This window comes from Micromonas pusilla (assembly GCF_000151265.4).
Source record: "Micromonas pusilla CCMP1545 genomic scaffold MICPUCscaffold_4, whole genome shotgun sequence".
NCBI classification, from domain to species: Eukaryota; Viridiplantae; Chlorophyta; class Mamiellophyceae; order Mamiellales; family Mamiellaceae; genus Micromonas; species Micromonas pusilla.
In genome coordinates this window covers 918,446-935,523 of record NW_003315885.1, presented here as the reverse complement: position 1 = coordinate 935,523, position 17,078 = coordinate 918,446, and the positions used below count along the sequence as shown (strand labels likewise).

Below are 17,078 nucleotides of genomic sequence, written 5' to 3'. Positions count from 1 at the left end.
AAACACTCTTCACGCGTTACGTTCACATGAAGTCGTCCTCCGCTTCCTCGACCGACGCGTACTTCTGCGCGTTGTCCTTGTTGCTCACCATCGCGTCCGTATCCATGATCCGGTCGTAACTCCTCGCCTCTCGATCCGCCGCCCTCTCTCGTTCCTCCTCCACCCTCCGAAACTCCTGCTCGCGATAGGCTGCCTTCTTCTCCTCGCGAATCTCGCGGTCGTACTCGTCCCTCTCCATCGCGAGGTCCGGGAACGACTCCGTCTTCGTCTTGTTCAGCCTGTTCACGATCTCGTTCTTCCGCGTCGCCACCTTCACGCGCCTCACGAGCTTCAGGTCGTGGAACCCGACCTGGCCCACCTCCATCCTCGGGAGTTTCTTCAGGTTCGACCACGGCGTGTACACGACGCCGACGTTGTTCTCCTTGTTCCCCACGATGCTGTTCGCCTTCACGAGCTGCGCGCAGTCCTCGAGCTCGTCCTCTCTGATGTCGTCCATGCTCTCCCCGCGCGCGACGCGCAGGTACACGTGCGCGCTCGAGAGCTTATCGACGTGGAACCACACGTCCTCGGGGAGGCCCCACTTGATGAGGTCCTCGTTCTCCACCTTGTCCCGTCCCATGTACAGCGAGTGCTTCGTCTCGTCCGCGCCGACGGGGGTGAAGTAGAGGACCATCGCGCGCGAGGGCGAGGTCGCGCGCCGTGGACTGCGCGGCGAGGCGCTTCGAGAGGAGGAGGATGAGGGTTTAACTCTTTTTTCTCGGCGCGGCCGCAGAAGCGCGCACCAAAATTACTTTTTCGTCGTCGTTCGTCCGCGGGCGCGACCGTCCGTCTGTCTACGCGTGAGGTACATTCGAACAAGACCTAGCGTCTACGCTCGCCCCGCGCGCCGCGGAATCAACCGCACGCGCGCGGCGTTCGCGGGCGTCACCGTGAACCCCACCGACGGCGTCAGCGGATCCTCCTCCTCCCCCTCCTCCTCCCCTTCGCGTCGCGACCCCGGGCGCACGTCGAACGCGCACGCCAGCCGCGCCAACGTCAGCCGCATGAACACCCACGCGAGGTGCTGCCCGACGCACGCGCGCGGGCCGGACGCGAACGGCATGAACCCCGCGCCCTTGAACCGCACGACGACGTCGTCGCCGTGCTCGTCGTCGCCGCCGCCGACGCCGCCACTCCCGCCGTCGTCTTCGCGCGACGCGTCCGCCCCGGCTCTCTCCGCCCTCCACGCCCTCGCGGTCGTGAGCCACCTTCCTATCGAGAACGTCTCCGGTTCGCTCCACACCGCGGGATCGCGGTGCACCGCGTGGAGCCACACCCCCACGGCGCACCCTTCCGGCAGCGTCGTCGTCCCCCCCGACGACGTCGCGTCGCCGTCGTCGACGGCGTCCGAAGTCAGCTTCCGAACCACGAGCGGCGCCACCGGGTGCAGACGCAACGTCTCGCGCAGGACCGCCTCCAAGACGGGCGCGCGCGCGGCGGCGCTCCACGCGGGCTGTCGCTGACGACGGTTCGCGTCCCCACTTGTTGGACTCGGACGCGAAACGGCGCGATCGACGGGCGGCGCGTCGGCGGGCAGAAGGTCGTCGAGCCCGAGGTCGCGCGCCGCGTCCGCGTCGGCGAGGATCGAGTCTCTCAGACGCGTCTGCGTCTTCTCGTCCGACGCCAGGCGAAGCAGCGCCCAGGATAATGTCGCGGACTGCGTGTCGTGCCCGGCGAAGAGCAGCGTCACGGCCTCGTCCACCAGCGCCTTCGGAGGCGGCGGACCGAATCCGTCGTCGTCGTCTCTCCGCGGCGCCAGCCGGCGCCGAAGACGAATCGCGCCTTTTCCCCCGCCGCCGCCGCCGCCGCCGCCGTGCGCGACGCCCTTCGATAACACGTCCAACGGCGACCCCGGCTTCGCGACGCGCACCGCGAGCGTCGGCAGCTTCCTCGCCGCGCGTATACTCCTGCGCTCTATCCTCCCCACCGGAGAGAGCCGGTACGCCCAGTCCGACGCCATCCAAACGCTCCGCGCGCGCGCCGGGATGAGATGCCGCAACGCCGTCGCCGCGGCGAGGTACTCGTCCTCCCACCTCGCCGCGGTCCGCCTCGCCTCGTCCTCCTCCGCGTCGGCGAACGACGCGGGCGCGCCGCGCAGGGGGACCTCGAGGGGGTCTCCTCGCGAGGAGGAGGACGTCGCGCGTTTGGCGCGGTCGCGCGCCGCCGCCACCGCCGCCGCCGCCGCCGCCGCCTCGGGCACGGTGACGCCGGTGAGATACTCGAACGTCGCGCGCAACGTCGCGCGCTGCAGCCGCGGCAGCATCTCGGTCTCCACGCCCGACGACGACGACGCGCTGTCTTCGATATCCCTCGCGAGCTCGGTCGCGACGCGCGTCGACGCTTCCGCGAGCGCGTCCAAGCCGACGACGGCGAAGGATCGCAGCACCTCCGCGCGCTTGGCCTCCCATCGTTCGCCCTCCTCGGTGAATATCCCGCCCCCCGCGAACGCCTCGAACGCGCGGTACAGCGGCGCCTTCACCGGCTGCGCGCGCAGGGCCGCGCGCGCCAGGGACGCGCCGCCGACGTGCGCGAACGGGCACGTCCCGATGACGGTGCCGAACGCGCGAGGAGGATGAGGACGCGCGGGAGGATCCGCGTCGAGCGCCCCGCCGCCTCCCTTCGTCGTCGCGCCGTCGCCGTCGCCGTCGCCGTCGCCGACGCCGACGCGCGCCGGGTTCGCCATCCTCCGCGAGACGCGGTCCAACAGGCTGCGCTTGCTCGTCGCGTACACGCGGAACATCAGGTTCGGGCGCCACGGGACGATCGGGACGCGGCCGCGGAGGGCGAGGCGCGCGCGCGCGAGGTCGACGACGAGCGCGACGACGCACAGGATCGCGTAGCATCCCGCGCCGAGGACGAGGCCGCGCGCGCCGCCCTCCGCGCCGAGGATGACCACCGCCGCGGACGTCGCCGCCGCGCCGGGGGTGCCGGCGATCATCGCGACGCGGACGCGCCGGGCTCTGGCGCTCCGTCCGCGCGCGTCGCGGCGCGTCGGCGGCGGTCCGGCGATCGCGCTTTTCGGCGAAAACGGCAGCCGGCGCGGTCGGTCGACGGATAACATGATATCCACCGCTGCGCGCGTCGCCGGCGCGCGCGCATCACTCCCCGCGCCGAGCGCAGCCCGACGACACGAGACGTCGCCCGCGGTTCGCGAGAGGATGATGTCCGCCTCGATCGTCGCGTCGTCGCCGTTCGCGGCGGCGTCGCGCGTCGCCGTCGCGAAGCGCTCGCCCTCGACGCGCGCGTCCGCGGTTTGTCTCGGACGGCCCGTCGTCGCGTCCGCGTCCGTCGCGCGCCGCGCCGCGGCGACGTCCGCCTCGCCCGCGTCGTCGTCCCCGGTCTTCGCCGCGCGCGCCCGCGGTCGCGGTCGCGTCGTCGCGCGCGCGGCCGCCGCGTTCGCCGCGGCGGACGCCGCGGGCGCGGGCGCCGCCGCCCCGGCGCCGTCGTCGGACGCGAAGCCGTCCCTCCTCGACGTCGCGCGCGCGATGTCCTTCTACCTCGTCTCCTTCACCCTCGCGCTGCCGCTCTTCGCCGCGATGATGGTCATGTTCCCGTTCACGTACGTCTCGGACAAGTACCGACGATACGCGCTGTCGTTCGTGAACGACGTGTGGGCGACGATCAGCACGCTGCCGTTCGTCAAGGTGAGGGTCGTCGGGAGGGAGCATCTCCCGGCGGTGGACGCGCCGGCGGTGTACGTCGCCAATCACGCGTCGTACATGGACATCTACTCGCTGTTTCACCTGCGACGGCCGTTCAAGTTCATAAGCAAGGTGAGCAACTTCATCATACCGATCATCGGGTGGAGCATGTACATGACCGGGCACATCGCGCTGAAGCGCACGGATCGAAAGTCGCAGATGAAGACGCTCAAGGATTGCCGCGAGCTCTTGCAAAACGACTGCCCCGTGCTCTTCTTCCCGGAGGGGACGCGAAGCAAGGACGGCGTCATGGCGGACTTTAAGAAGGGCGCCTTCTCCGTCGCCGCGAAAGAGCGCGCGCCCGTGGTGCCGGTCACCATCGTCGGCGCGTCGCAGCGGATGCGGAGCGGGAGGGAGTGGGCGATGAGCGCGGGGGAGATCGTACTCGTCGTGCACCCGCCCATCGCGAGCGACGACGCGCAGGAGCTGTGCGACGAGAGTTACAAGGTGATCAAGGAGTCGCTCGTGGCGTACTCGTGATGGATGTGTCGGTAGAGGGCGCGCGCGTCGGGTTGTCTATATTAAGCGAGCCGACGCGAACCTCTTCGCTCGCGCGCGCCAAAAATCGAAACCTCCTCCGCGTCCGTCTCTTCGCGTTCGATCACGTCACCGGCTCGTCATCTCATCAGCACTCTTCGCCCGCACCGGCCGCGAAGACGCTCGCGGGTTCGCCGCGAACGCCATGGCCGCGCGCGCGCAGCTGCCGGAGCAGGACAGGTGGCTCGCGGGTGCGTTCGCGTCTCGCGCGGGCGCGATCTCGCGCGCATCCCCGGGACGTCGCGTCGCGCGCGATCGCTTCTCCTCACGGGACGCGGACGTCGAATCGCCCCGAGCGAGAACGTTCGCTCGAGCCCGACCGCTGACCCCCGCTCCCGTCCTCTCGTCCTCGCAGACGCGCAGAGCCAGGTGAAGCAGTACGCGTTCTACATGAAGCGCGCGCTGGTGCGTCCGCGCTCGCGTCTTCGCCGCCGATCGCGCGCGCGAGATCTCGATCTCAATCTCGACCGATCGTCGTTCGGACGACGCGCGACACCCCGTCTCGCTCGTTCGACCGTCGCGTGACTCCCCCACCCCCACCCTCGCGTCCACAGGACGACGGCAACCTGCGCGAGTCCCTGAAGCAGTGCTCGCTCATGCTCGGCGAGCTTCGAACGATCGCGCTGTCGCCGCAGAAGTACTACGAGCTCTACATGCACGTCTCCGGCGAGCTGTCGCACCTCGAGATGTTCTTCGCGGAGCCGTCGCGGCATCGCAAGTCGAACCTCGAGCTGTACGAGCTCACGCAGCACGCGGGGAACGTCCTCCCGCGGTTATACCTCCTCATCACCGCGGCGACGGTGTACGTGAAGAGCAAGGAGGGCAAAGCGAAGGACGTCCTGAAAGATCTCGTCGAGATGGCGAAGGGCGTGCAGCAACCGATTCACGGGTTGTTTCTTCGCGCGTACCTGACGCAGATAAGCCGGACGCTGCTTCCGGACGCGGGGAGTCCGTACGAGGGCGAGGGCGGGAGCGTCGCCGACGCCGTGGACTTCGTGCTTCAGAACTTCACGGAGATGAATAAGCTGTGGGTGCGCATGCAGCACGGTGGCCCCGCGAGGGAGCGCGAGCGACGCGAGAAGGAGCGAAGAGAGCTCCGCGACCTCGTCGGGAAAAACCTCCTCGTGCTCTCGCAGCTCGAAGGGATGACGCTGGAGATGTACCGCGACGTCGTCCTCCCGCGCGTGCTCGAGCAGGTCGTGAACTGCAAGGACGACATCGCGCAGCCGTACTTGATGGACGCGATCGTGCAGGTGTTCCCGGACGAGTTCCACATCCAGACGTTGCAGCTCCTCCTGGACGCGTGCCCCAAGCTGAAATCCACGGTGAAGGTGGGGAACGTCCTCGCGTCGCTCATGGACCGCCTCACGAACGCGGCGAAAGAGTCGCAGGAGATGGTGACGCAGTTCGCCGCCGTCGACGCGTTCGGGAAGCTCGCGACGTGCGTCGACGACGTCGTGCGCGCGCAGCCGACGCTGGACGCGCACGAGCGGTTACTCATGCACGGCGCTTTATTGTCGTTCACGATCGCGACGCACCGCGAGCGTCTGGATCACGTCGACGGCGTGTTGGCGTCCTGCGCCGCGGCCATGGGCGCGTCGAGCTCGAACGGCGACGACGACGACGACGCGGGGGACGCGCGCGACGGCCCGATCGCGCCGGCGATGATCGTGTCCGACCCGAAGGGGATCCGGCAGCTCGTCGCGTTGCTCACGACGCCGCTCGAGACGTACGACCCGATCTCGGTGTTGCGCATGTCCTCGTACCCGAGGGTGATGACGCTGCTGCTGCCCGCGAACTTGAGGCAGCTCGCGGCGACGATCGCGCGCGCGGTGCTGCGCGGGGAGACGCGCGTCAGCACCCCGGAGCAGGTGGAGACGCTGTTCAAGTTCATCGAGGTTTTGATACGCGACGGCGACGACGGCGGCGGCGGCGTGGACGAGGAGGATTTCGAAGAAGAGCAAGGGCTCGTCGCGAGGTTGGTGCACGTGCTCAGGAGCGATTCGCACGAGACGCAGTACGAGCTGCTCGTCGCCGCGCGGAAGCAGTTCCAGTCCGGCGGCGCGAAGCGGTTGCGAAGGACGCTCCCGCCGCTCGCGTTTGAGGCGACGCGATTAGGACGCGCGATTTTACGCGACGCCGCCGCGGACGCTTCCGCCGCGCCGCCGGCGGCGGCGGCGGCGTCGTCCACCGCCGCCGCGGACGGCGAGCGAAACGAAGGAGAGACCGCGTCCGCGTCCGCGCGCGGCGGGGAGCGCGGCGCGGAGTTAGACCCCGCGTCGAGCGCGCTCGTGGCGAAGACGCTGCAATTTTTGCATCAGACGATCGCCGCGTTGGCGGAGACGCCGGCGCCGGAGCCGGCGTTGAGGTTGTTCGTCGACGCCGCGCGCCTCGCGGACGCCGCGGGGATGGAGACGCTCGCGTACGACTTCTTCGAGTCCGCGATGACAATCTACGAGGACGACATCAGCGACAGCAGGGCGCAGAAGAGCGCGCTGTCGATCATGGTCGGCGCGTTGCAGCCGTGTCGATCGTTCACCGCGGAGTCGCGGGAGACGCTGTCGCACAAGAGCATCGGGTACGCGTCTCGTCTGCTGAAGAAACCGGACCAGTGCGCCGCGGTGGCGTCGTGCGCGCACTTGTTCTGGTCCGACGCGGTGAAGGATGGCAAGGGCGTGCTGTCGTGCCTGAAGAAAGCGCTGACGATCGCGAGTAAGGCGCGCGTCGCCGCGAGCGCGACGGGGAAGGGCGCCGGAGACGCGTTGGCGTTGCACATCGCCGTGTTGAACAAGCACTTGTACTTTTTCGAACGCGGCGTCGACGGCGTGGACGCCAAGGTGATTCGCGAGCTCCTGGAACACATCAACGGCGAGCTCGCGAACGACGATACCCCGGCGCCGCCGGACGTGGAGGCGTACTACTCCGCGACGATGCGGCACGTGAAGCACCAAAAGTTGAGAGGCGGCGAAATCGGCGCGAGGTTCGCGGAGATCGTCGCGTGACCTTCCTTCTCATCATAGCGATAGCGCGCGTCGTATTTGACTGTCGTTTCGGTGTCGTGTTACACCGGCGTCGATACTACTAATCTTACTGCGACGCTCCGCGCGCTCACCGCGAGAGCTCCTCCTCTAAGTTTCGAGGCTTACTACTCCGCTTCGGACGACTCCACAGCGCGTACCCCTCGCCGCTCGTCAGCAGCGTCCACACGTCCGTCGCGGGTAAGATCTCCTCGGGCAAGTCGTACCTCGGCCCCAACTTCACCGCCAGCTCCGCGTGCGCGCCCTCTATCCTCGCGACGTACATGTCCGCCTCCGCGAGCACGATCGTTATCGCGCTGTCCGCTTGGATCCCGACCTCGCGGCGGATCGCGCACAGCCTCGCGATGTCCGCGGCCATGTCCCCGCCGCTGTCGTCCGGCATGCGCACGGCGTGCGGCCAAAAGAGGCACGGCATCCCGGGGTGGGACAGGATGTACGCGTACCCCAGCACGCGGTGCTCGGGAGGGAACCGCCAGTGTCCCTGACCATACGACCCGGATCCGGATCCGGACCCTCCGGACCCGGATCCTCGCGGGAACTCCGTCCGCCCCTCGCCCGGTACGCCGCCGCCGTTCCCGCCCGTGTCGTGGTTATCGATGAACGTCACCGCGCGCTGCGGCCACCATCCCATCAACCCCGGGGGTTTCCCGTCCGCGTCGCGTAACCGCCAGTACTCCCCGCGACTCACCGCCTCTTGCAGCACCGCTTTCGTGGCGAAATCAAACGCCGCGCACGCGCCGTCCGCGGCGTCGAGCCAATCGCACATGCTCTGCCGCATCGGGTTCTGGCACGTCGCGAGCGTCCCATCCTCCTCCCACGTCGCCTCCGGCCAGTACTCCGCGACGTTCATCGCGCGTAGGCTGGTCGTGTCCGCGGCGTACGCCTTGGCGTACTTCGCCGCGTACCCGCGCGCGTAGTCGAACCGCCACGCGGCGAACCCGACGTCGTCGCGGAGCCATCTCAGCCACGTCGTGAGCTCTCCTCGCACGCGCGCGTTCGCGTGGTCCAAGTCCGGCGCGGCGTCGAAGACGTCCCCGGTGTCCATGTTCCCCTCGCCTTCGAAGCACGGGTCGTCCTTCACGATCGCCCACGGGCCCCACGTCTTGTCGAAGTTTGAAGGCGGCGCGTTTTCGTTTTCGTTTTCGTCGTGGTCCTCGGCGGAGGCGGATGCGGAGGCGTCGGCGTCGGCGACCGCGCCTCGCGCCTCGTCGTCGTCCGCGCCGCTCGCGACGTACGCCGGGAAGTTCGCGTTCGAGAATATCCGCCACTTCCCGTTCTCGTCCTGCGTGTCCGCGCACCGGTGGTTGATGACCACGTCAGCCATCGGCGCGATCCCCGCGGCGTTCAGCGCCGCGATCAGCTCCCGCAGCTCGCGCTCGGATCCGTACGGCGTGTTGAGATCGTAGAGCGACTGCGGGAGGTACCCCTCCGCGCTGACGGACTGCGACGGCGGCGGGAGCCACACGACGTTCACGCCCGTCTTCACGAGCTCCGGGATCGACGCGCGGAGCTCCGCGTACCACGTCCGGCCGTCGAGCCCGCCCTCGCACGACGTCCAGTGGAAACCTTGCAGCATCACGCTCGCGTAGTTGCCCGCGTATGCGTCGTCGGTCGCGCGGAGCGCGCGCGCGGGGCTCGTCGCGAGGTCTTCCGCGCGCGACGTCGACGGCGCGCACTCCGTCGTCCCCGCCGCGTTCGGGCTCCCGGGTTTCGACGGGCTGTTCCCCATCTCGCGGACGGTCGACTCGCGCCGCTCGCCCTCGCGGCGCGCGTTCGATCGGTCGATCGGTCGTCGGTCCCCGATCGTCCACGGCCGCGCGATGGACGTTCGGAATCTGATCCTCGCTCGATCGGCGGTCGCGGCCGTCGCCCCGCGCGAGCACGCGAGTTCGCGACCGCGCGCGACCTCCGTTCCGTCCGCGCGCGCGCGCCCGCGCGAAGGATCGGCGACGCTCGCCTCGCCTTCGCGGCCGGCGCGGTGCGCGCGGTGCGATGACGACGCCGCGACGGTTGGGTCGGCGCTCGGCGAGCGCTTCAACGGCAAGTAGTAGAATCTCCGGATCTTCATACCGATCTCCTGTTCCTTTCGCCACGGGTTTCAGGCTTGAAGGGAACGGCCGGCTGACTGACCGGTCGAACGCCGGTCGAACGCCGGATCGCCGATCGGACGAGTGGTCGGACGCGCCGCGGCGCGGGCCCGCGGCGCGTCCCTTGGCAAGCAGTTTTCCTTGTTCTCGCACATGTCACTCGACGCGTCGCGCCCGCCCTCCTCGTCGGCGAGCGGGCGCCAAAGTCGACCGACGCGATGACCGTCCTCGCGCGCGCCGCGCTCGTCATGTGCCTGCTAGGTCCGTCCCGCGTCCGCCTCCGCGTCCTTCGAAGCGGAGCGATGCCGACATCGAAACTCTGACCCGACGCCCGAGCCGCTCGCGCTGACCCCCGCCCGCCCAACACCCCGTCCCTCGTCGTCCTCGCAGCGTCCGCGCCGTTCCGCGCCGCCGCGGCGACCGCGAAGGCGTCGTCCACGCTCCTGAGCAAGCTGAACGCGTACGAGATCGTTACCCCCGCGGACGTCGTCCGTCTCGGCGCGGAAGACGAGAGGCACCCCGCGTCGATGACGCTCGCGCTCGACGCGTTCGGCGCGCGCGTGGAGCTCCTTCTTCGTCGGAACGACGACCTGTTCCACGAGCGCTACCGCGCGTCGACGCTTCACGCGAACGGGACGGCGACGGTGACGAGCGCGCACCCGGGGACGGATCACTGCCACTACCACGGCGAGGTGACGAACGAGGACGCCGCGCCGGGGGGGAAGTCCGTGGTCGCGTTTTCGACGTGCGACGGCTTGAGAGGCAAAGTGTTCACGCGCGCGCACACGCTGACGATCGAGCCCGCGCATTTGCACGTGGAAGGGCACGACGTCGCGGACGCGATCGACCCGCGCGCGGACAGGCTGCGCACGAAAGTCGTCGTCTTCCGAGAGGAGGACAGGAAGTCCCCGCTCGTGATCGACGGCGGCGGCGCGGAGGCGCCGCTTCCGCCGATGCGATTCGTCGATACCGACGGCGACGCGGTCGGCGACGGCGACTTCACGCCGTGGGATTGGGATCCCGCGCGGGATGTCGCCGAGGTCGCCGCGGTCCCAGTCCCGGGGTACGCGAAGGATATGATGCGTCGTTTCGGACGCGCGCGCGGACGGCGGCGGCTGTCGGCGGAGACGGGCACCGTGACGCTCGAGCTCCTCGTCGTGAACGACCGCGAGCGGTATCTGGAGTACACCGGCGTGGGGTCTAATCTGGCGGCGATGGAGGCGGACTCCGTGACGGTCGTGAACCTGGTCGCCGCGCTGTGGAAGGACATCTCCACGCCGCAGTTTATCGTGTCTCTGGTCGGTCAGTACAGCAACACGGGGGCGTCCAACGCGCACACGACGGACGCGGACGCGACGACGCTGCTCACGAATTTCAACACGTGGAGAGGGACGAACATCGGGACGCTCACGAAGCACGACACCGCGCACCTGTTCAGCGGCGTGGACTTCACGCACGAAGGGAGCTCCGGCGTGATCGGCCTAGCGTGGCAGCGAGGCGTTTCGGAAAACCCGAAGCGGTACGCCTCCAGCGTGTGCGAACTGAGAGACTACTGCCCCTACGTCGCCTCGGGCTACTGCTACTCTCCGAACGGCGACGGAAACTTTCAGTGCTGTTACGACTACGTCGCCGGCGCGATATCGGAGGTGTCCATAAACGACAACACGGACGCGTCCGTGACGGTCGCGCACGAGATCGGGCACCAGGTGGGCTTCATGCACGACGGCTCCTCCGCGGACGGCACCGGATCGTGCGCGTCGGGCGGATCCATCATGGGGGCGTACCTCTCCAGCGGCATCGACGCGTGAAGCGCCTGCTCGAAGAGCACGTACGACACGAACATCGGGTGCCTCGCGAGCTCGGCCGTCGAAGACTTCGCGTGCCTCGCGCGGTCGGGCGACGTCACGACGTGCCCGCCGGAGGACGAAGAGGAGTGGGAATTTTACTTGCTGTACGCCGTCGTCGCCGCGGTCTTCGTCGCCGGCGTCGTCGTCTTCATCGCGTGGTGGATGGGACGGTGCTGCGGGCGGGCGCGACGCGGCGGCGGGAGGGAGACCGCGACGACGACGACCGCGTCGCATCAGCAGCAGGTGCAGATGATGCAGACGTTCAACTACGGGTACCCGGTGATGCCAGGGCCCGGGGCCGCGCCCATGCCTGCGCCCGCGTACGGGTATCCGGTGGTGCCCGGTCCTGGGCCCGCGCCCGCGCCCGCGCCCGCGCCCGCGCCGCCCGCGCAGGGGTACGCCGTGGAGCCGCCCGCGGCGTCGGATCCGGTCTCCCCGAGCGCGCCGCCGAAGAGCTTGGCGTAGCGGCGTTAAGTTACGTTTGAAAGATGCGTCTCAACGCTTATCATAAGGTTAACACGCAGTCGTCGTCGTCGTCGTCGTCACGCGTCGCGTCAATCCTCGTCCTTCGCGTCCTTCGCGTCCTCTTCCTCGCGCGCGACCGCGAACCCCGTGCGCGAGCAGCAGTGGCAGCACCTCCGCGCGTTTTCGTTGATCCAGCTCAGGCACTCCGGACACGGTCTCGTCGGGGACAACCGCAGGCTCTTCACCGCGCTGGACGGCACGACGACGAGGTAGAAGAGCGCGACGATCGTCAAGAACGTCTCCAGGACCGCCTGCACGAAGACGCCGTAGTCGAACGCCAAGCCGTGGACGACGAACCGCAGGGAGACGAGGTGCGAGTGTCCGCCCACGGACGCGACGAGCGGCGCGACGAGCGCGGTCGTGAACGCGTCCACGAGCTGACGAAGCGCGCTTCCGAAGACGAGGCCGACGGCGACGGGGACAGCCTGCGACGAGGTGATGAAGCGACCGAGGCGGTCGAGGTGGAGGACGCGACGCGCGCGGCGGTCGACGAGGCGCGCGACGCGCGACGTGCGCGAGACCGCGGTGTGGAGGCCCTCGCCCAGGCCGCGGGCGCTCTTTTGGGCTCGCCGGTCGTGGTCGTCGTGGTCGTCGTGGTCGTCGCGCGCGTCGTCGCGCGCGTCGTCGTGATCGTCGTCGTCCGCGGATCTCACCTCCGCGAGGAGGGGAGCGTCGTCTGTCGGCATGTCGAGGGCGGGGGTGGGAGCGAATACAGCGGTGGCGTCGCGAGGTGTGAGCGCGTCAGCGGACGAAGTTCGTCTATCTAGGAGGCGACTGCTACCTGACAGCAGTCTAATACAGGTCTAATATCTAATCACCCGGAGACGGCGGCGGCGGCGCGTCGTCGTCGTCCGGCGGCGGCGGCACGGGCGCGTCTTCCTCGACCGGAGGAGGAGCCGGCGCCTCCGGCTCAACCGGCGGCTGCGGCGGCGGCGGCGCTACCTCCGCGTCCTCGTCTTCGAACAGCGGCGACGCGGGTTCGTGCACCGTGAACGCGGTCATGTCGATCACGGCATCCGCCGGCGGCGCGTCCTCCGTCTCCGCCTCGAGAATCGCCCCGAGCTCCGCGGAGTCGCCGGGCGCGGCGACGATGCCCTCCGCCGCCTGCGCGGAGTCCGCGTCCGATCTCGTCTCCGCGTGGACTTTACTTTTCCCCCTGCCGGTCATCTTCGCCATGGAGACCTTTCGCATGAACTTCGCCTTGCTCCGCTCGTGTTGCGAGTCGATCTCCGATTGCCGTTCGTTCATCGCGTTCAACTCCTCGTTGAAATTCGGCGCCGGGTGCACCCTCCCGGAGTACGACTTCGAGCGCGAAATGCTCTCGTACAGCTGGTTAAACGCGCACGCGACCTTATCCGCGGGAGGGCGGTCCTTCGCCTCTTTCGACCAGCACAGGTTGATGATCTTCTTCACCGGCGGCGGCGTCTGCGAATAATCCGGACGCGTGCCGCCGATGACCTGCGAGACGATCGCCGCCTCGGGCATGGACCCGAACGGCTGCGCGCGCTCGTAAATCTGCCAGATCGTCAGCCCCAGCGCGTACATGTCGCTCGAGGACGTCTTATTCTTGCCCTTGAAGAGCTCCGGGGCGCTCCACGCGACTGTGAGCGCGACCGATCGACCGCCCGCGGCCACCGCGGACGTCATCGTCTTCGAACGGTTCTTCGCGTCCGACATCCCAAAGTCGCAAATCCGGACGGAGTTATCCGCGGCCAGAAGCACGTTCCCGGCTTTCATGTCCCCGTGCACGATGTCCACCTCGCGCATGTGCAGGTACGCCATCCCGGTCGCGGTCTCCGTCGCGAGCCGCGCCTTGTCGCGCGCGTCGAGGACGTTATCGGGGTCGTACAGGTACTCGTCGAGCGCGCCGCCCGGGCACAGCTCCATGACGATGTACCCTAACTTCGTGACGACGCCGAATACGCGGAGGATGTTCGGGTGGTTCAGGCTGCACATGATCATCGCTTCGTTCCGCATGAGCTTCGCCGCGTACGTCGGGACTCGGTTCGAATCTCCCTCGAACATCGCCTTGACGGCGACTTTTTCACCGGCGTACCTCGCCAAGTACACGGTTCCGTACCCGCCCGTGCCGAGGACGTCATCGCGGTCGAGGTCGACCTCGGAGGGGTCGATCTCCGGGGTGAAGTCGCGGAGACGCGGGAGCTTCTGCTTCGCCATGTAATTTTCGATGTCGTCCACGCGAGTTTCGAGCTCGGGGACGAGACAGTTCGCGAACCACACGCACCCGCACTTGAGCAGCATTCGGCGAAGCGCGGGCTTGTACCAGATCGCGAGGATCATGCATATGACGACCGGGATCGTTATACCCAGCCCGCCGACGACGTAGAGTATTATACCCATTCCACCGCCGCCACCGCCGCCGCCTCCTCCGCCTCCTCCGCCGCTTTCATCGCCTCCTCCGGGTGGATTCGACGACGGCGGCGGGTTCGCCGGCGCGGCGGAATCGCACGCCGTGTTCGAACCAGACGCGTCGTCGCCCGCGGCGTTCGTCGTTCCCACGGGACAACCCGTGCACGCGTTCGAGACGACGTACTGATTCGCGGGGCAAATCGTCGCGTCGCACTGGGTCTCGCTTCCCGTCGGGTCATCGCCGGCGGCGTTCGTCGTGCCAGAGGGACACTGAACGCAACTGCCGCCGTTATTCACCCTGAAATTCGAAGGGCAAAAGTTCCCGTCGCAGAGCGTGTTCCCCCCGGACGCGTCGTCTCCCGCGTAGTTCTGGAGGCCGCCCGAGCACGCGGTGCACACGTTCGACACGACGTGCTGATTCGTAGCGCAGAGCGTCGCGACGCACGAGTTCGGCGTGTCCGGCCCCGGCACCGCGTCCCCGCCCGCGCCGTTCGTCTTCCCCGCCGGGCACGCGGTGCAGACGTTCGAAGATACGTACTGGTTCACCGCGCACGCGCACGTCGTGTCGGCGCCGGACGCGGCGTCTCCCGCGGCGTTCGTGGAGCCGCCCGGGCACGCGGTGCAGACGTTCGAAGCGACGTACTGATTCACGGCGCAGGTCGTGACGTCGCAGGTCGTGTCGCCACCGGACGGGTCGTCCCCGGCGGCGTTGGTCGTCCCTGCCGGGCACGCGACGCACGCGTTGGATTGGACGCGTTCGTTCGCGGCGCACTCGCACGACGTGTCCACGCCCGACGGGTCGTCCCCCGCGGCGTTCGTTGACCCTGCCGGGCACGCGACGCACGCGTTGGATTGGACGCGTTCGTTCGCGGCGCACGCGGTCTGTAAATAATGCACGCGCGTGACCCCGGAGTACGGGCCGGCGGTTCCGACGGCGAAAGGCGCGCCGATGGCGACCCGTGATCCGTCGCTCGACATAGACACCGAGGTTCCGGATTGGTCGTTCGATCCGAGGCCGTCGATCCCCGAGAGCACTTGCCACCAGGGAGTAACGCCGAGACCAAGTTGGTACACTTTCACTTGCCCCGCGTCTGTGGCGCCGCCGTCGTCGTAACGCGCTCCGACGGCTACGCGGGTGCCATCACGGGACATCGCGACCGAGTACCCGGATTGGTCTCCAATATTATCCCCGTTGGCGGTGTAATGCTTAATCCAATAGTCGTATCCACCACCGCCAATCGAGTAGTAGTACATCGAGACGTAACCCGCAACGTTCCCAGGCGCGCCGATGACCAAACGAGTGCCGTCGCCAGATAAGCTTACCGATTGCCCGAACAAGTCACCGCCAGAATCGCCCGTAAAAATATTATTAGGCAGCGCGTTATTGCTGTCAGGTGTTTCTTGTTGACTCCATCTATAACCGGCGGGAGAAGCACTAGAGTCCCACGCATACTTATAAACTCTCACTATACCAGTTCTCGCAGTAATCCCAGTGTAAGCGTTATAATAAGAAGCGTACGGACTACCGATCGCGAGGACCGTGCCGTCACTAGATAGAGACACCGACGTCCCCATCCTCGAATATCCAGTAGACGGGTATGTGTCATCGAACGCATCAATAGCAGAACCACCCGAATTGGAAGTGGAAATTTTAGTCGCCACCCCGCTGTTGCACCTGTACACGTCCACGCGACCACGAGTCCCAGTGGTTGAATCTTGCCAGTGTCCATGAGCTATTATCGTGCCATCAGAAGACATCGCCAAAGACGATTTGCGTCCGTATTCTACTGTCACATCCGTTCCAAACGAGCACGTCAGCGTCCACGAGCCGGAGCTGTACGTGTACACGCGCACGAGTCCAATATATTCGGAATATCCGTAAGTGTAACCTGCAACGCTACAGCCAGAAGAACAATAAAAGTCGGGTGATGCAATCGCCACGGTCGTGCCATCGCCGCTCATGGATACCGCATACCCGGCCTTTTCTCCCGTATTCTGCGCATCAATGAGAACGTCGATGTCGAGCCCAAGCTGCCACCACGACCCAGAGCTGTACTCGTACACCTTCGCGTGGCCTTGCGGACTCGCCGAGGCGCCTCTGTTGTCCGGCGCGCCGACGATCACGCGGGTACCGTCGTCCGACATGGCTATCGAGGTCCCCGAAAAGTCCCCGCCCACGTCGCCGTTCATGTCGTTGCCCAGTTGCGTCCAAGCCCCGGACACGGCGTCGCACGTCGTGTCTGCTAGCGACGCGTCGTCTCCCGCGGCGTTGACCTGGTTATTCGGGCATTCATAGCACGTATTCGCGGCCACTCGTGTGTTCGCGGGGCAGTACGTGATGTCGCACTGCGTGTCCCCCGTGACCGTGTCCGTGGGGTCGTCGCCCGCGACGTTGGTCGTCCCCGCCGCACACGCGACGCACGCACCAGACTGCACGCGTTCGTTCGCGGGGCACCCGAGCTTGAGCACGCGGACAAATGCGTCTTGGACTCCAGTCCCACCTACGACGGCGCCACCAGGTGCACCGATAGCCACTGTCAGGCCGTCGAGGGACATGTCCACGGATGCTCCGAAATGTTCATATGAATACGACTTTCCCGAGAAAGGATTCCCGGCCGTGAGATACCACGATCCAGAGGTGTACTGGTACACCCGCACTCTCCCGTCAGTTGACCCGATAGCAGAGTTAAAGTTATGGGGCGAACCAACAATCAAAAGGGTGCCATCGCCAGAGAGGGCCAGGGAGTTACCAAACCTTTCCCATTGACTCGTGCCGTCGATCCCCGCCCCCACGATTGTCCACGCGTCGGTTCCAAAGTTGAAATCGTACACGACAACGTGACCACGGTCGTCCGAGCTGGAGCCGGAGCCGGAGCCGTCGTATCCCGGAACGCCTATAGCCAAGCGGGACCCATCGCTCGATAAAGAGACCGT

The 17,078-nt window shown here is 67.4% G+C and overlaps 8 protein-coding genes across 8 annotated transcripts; 3 read left to right on the top strand and 5 right to left on the bottom strand.

Annotated features, from left to right (window-relative positions):
• Positions 1-22: 22 nt before the first annotated feature.
• On the bottom strand, positions 23-673 carry MICPUCDRAFT_16406 (uncharacterized protein; the record flags this gene model as incomplete). The annotated part of the gene is made up of 1 exon (XM_003057738.1): positions 23-673. The coding sequence occupies one exon, from the start codon at positions 671-673 to the stop codon at positions 23-25; it is 651 nt and encodes a 216-aa protein (XP_003057784.1).
• Positions 674-868: 195 nt separating this feature from the next.
• On the bottom strand, positions 869-2,977 carry MICPUCDRAFT_39367 (uncharacterized protein; the record flags this gene model as incomplete). The annotated part of the gene is made up of 1 exon (XM_003057737.1): positions 869-2,977. The coding sequence occupies one exon, from the start codon at positions 2,975-2,977 to the stop codon at positions 869-871; it is 2,109 nt and encodes a 702-aa protein (XP_003057783.1).
• Positions 2,978-3,518: 541 nt separating this feature from the next.
• Positions 3,519-4,205, top strand: MICPUCDRAFT_4985 (uncharacterized protein; the record flags this gene model as incomplete). The annotated part of the gene is made up of 1 exon (XM_003058104.1): positions 3,519-4,205. A coding segment is annotated over one exon (687 nt), but the record flags the coding sequence as incomplete, so codon positions are not given.
• Positions 4,206-4,625: 420 nt separating this feature from the next.
• MICPUCDRAFT_16600 (uncharacterized protein) lies at positions 4,626-7,279 on the top strand (the record flags this gene model as incomplete). Its single annotated transcript, XM_003058103.1, has 3 exons — positions 4,626-4,682; positions 4,832-6,459; positions 6,562-7,279. Coding segments are annotated over 3 exons (2,403 nt in total), but the record flags the coding sequence as incomplete, so codon positions are not given.
• Positions 7,280-7,321: 42 nt separating this feature from the next.
• Positions 7,322-8,900, bottom strand: AMY2 (glycoside hydrolase family 13 protein). The gene is made up of 3 exons (XM_003057736.1): positions 8,547-8,900; positions 7,878-8,417; positions 7,322-7,796 (listed from the first exon to the last, which is right to left on the bottom strand). The coding sequence occupies exons 1-3, from the start codon at positions 8,889-8,891 to the stop codon at positions 7,386-7,388; spliced, it is 1,296 nt and encodes a 431-aa protein (XP_003057782.1). The 5' UTR covers positions 8,892-8,900; the 3' UTR covers positions 7,322-7,385.
• A 668-nt stretch (positions 8,901-9,568) lies between these two features.
• MICPUCDRAFT_47065 (Propeptide/ADAMs family protein fusion) lies at positions 9,569-11,771 on the top strand. Its single transcript, XM_003058102.1, has 2 exons — positions 9,569-9,663; positions 9,793-11,771. The coding sequence occupies exons 1-2, from the start codon at positions 9,621-9,623 to the stop codon at positions 11,208-11,210; spliced, it is 1,461 nt and encodes a 486-aa protein (XP_003058148.1). The 5' UTR covers positions 9,569-9,620; the 3' UTR covers positions 11,211-11,771.
• Positions 11,772-11,803: 32 nt separating this feature from the next.
• On the bottom strand, positions 11,804-12,460 carry MICPUCDRAFT_57337 (uncharacterized protein; the record flags this gene model as incomplete). Its single annotated transcript, XM_003057735.1, has 1 exon — positions 11,804-12,460. One exon carries the CDS (start codon positions 12,458-12,460, stop codon positions 11,804-11,806), a length of 657 nt encoding a protein of 218 aa, XP_003057781.1.
• Positions 12,461-12,584: 124 nt separating this feature from the next.
• On the bottom strand, positions 12,585-15,296 carry MICPUCDRAFT_39363 (uncharacterized protein; the record flags this gene model as incomplete). The annotated part of the gene is made up of 1 exon (XM_003057734.1): positions 12,585-15,296. The coding sequence occupies one exon, from the start codon at positions 15,294-15,296 to the stop codon at positions 12,585-12,587; it is 2,712 nt and encodes a 903-aa protein (XP_003057780.1).
• Positions 15,297-17,078: the final 1,782 nt, after the last annotated feature.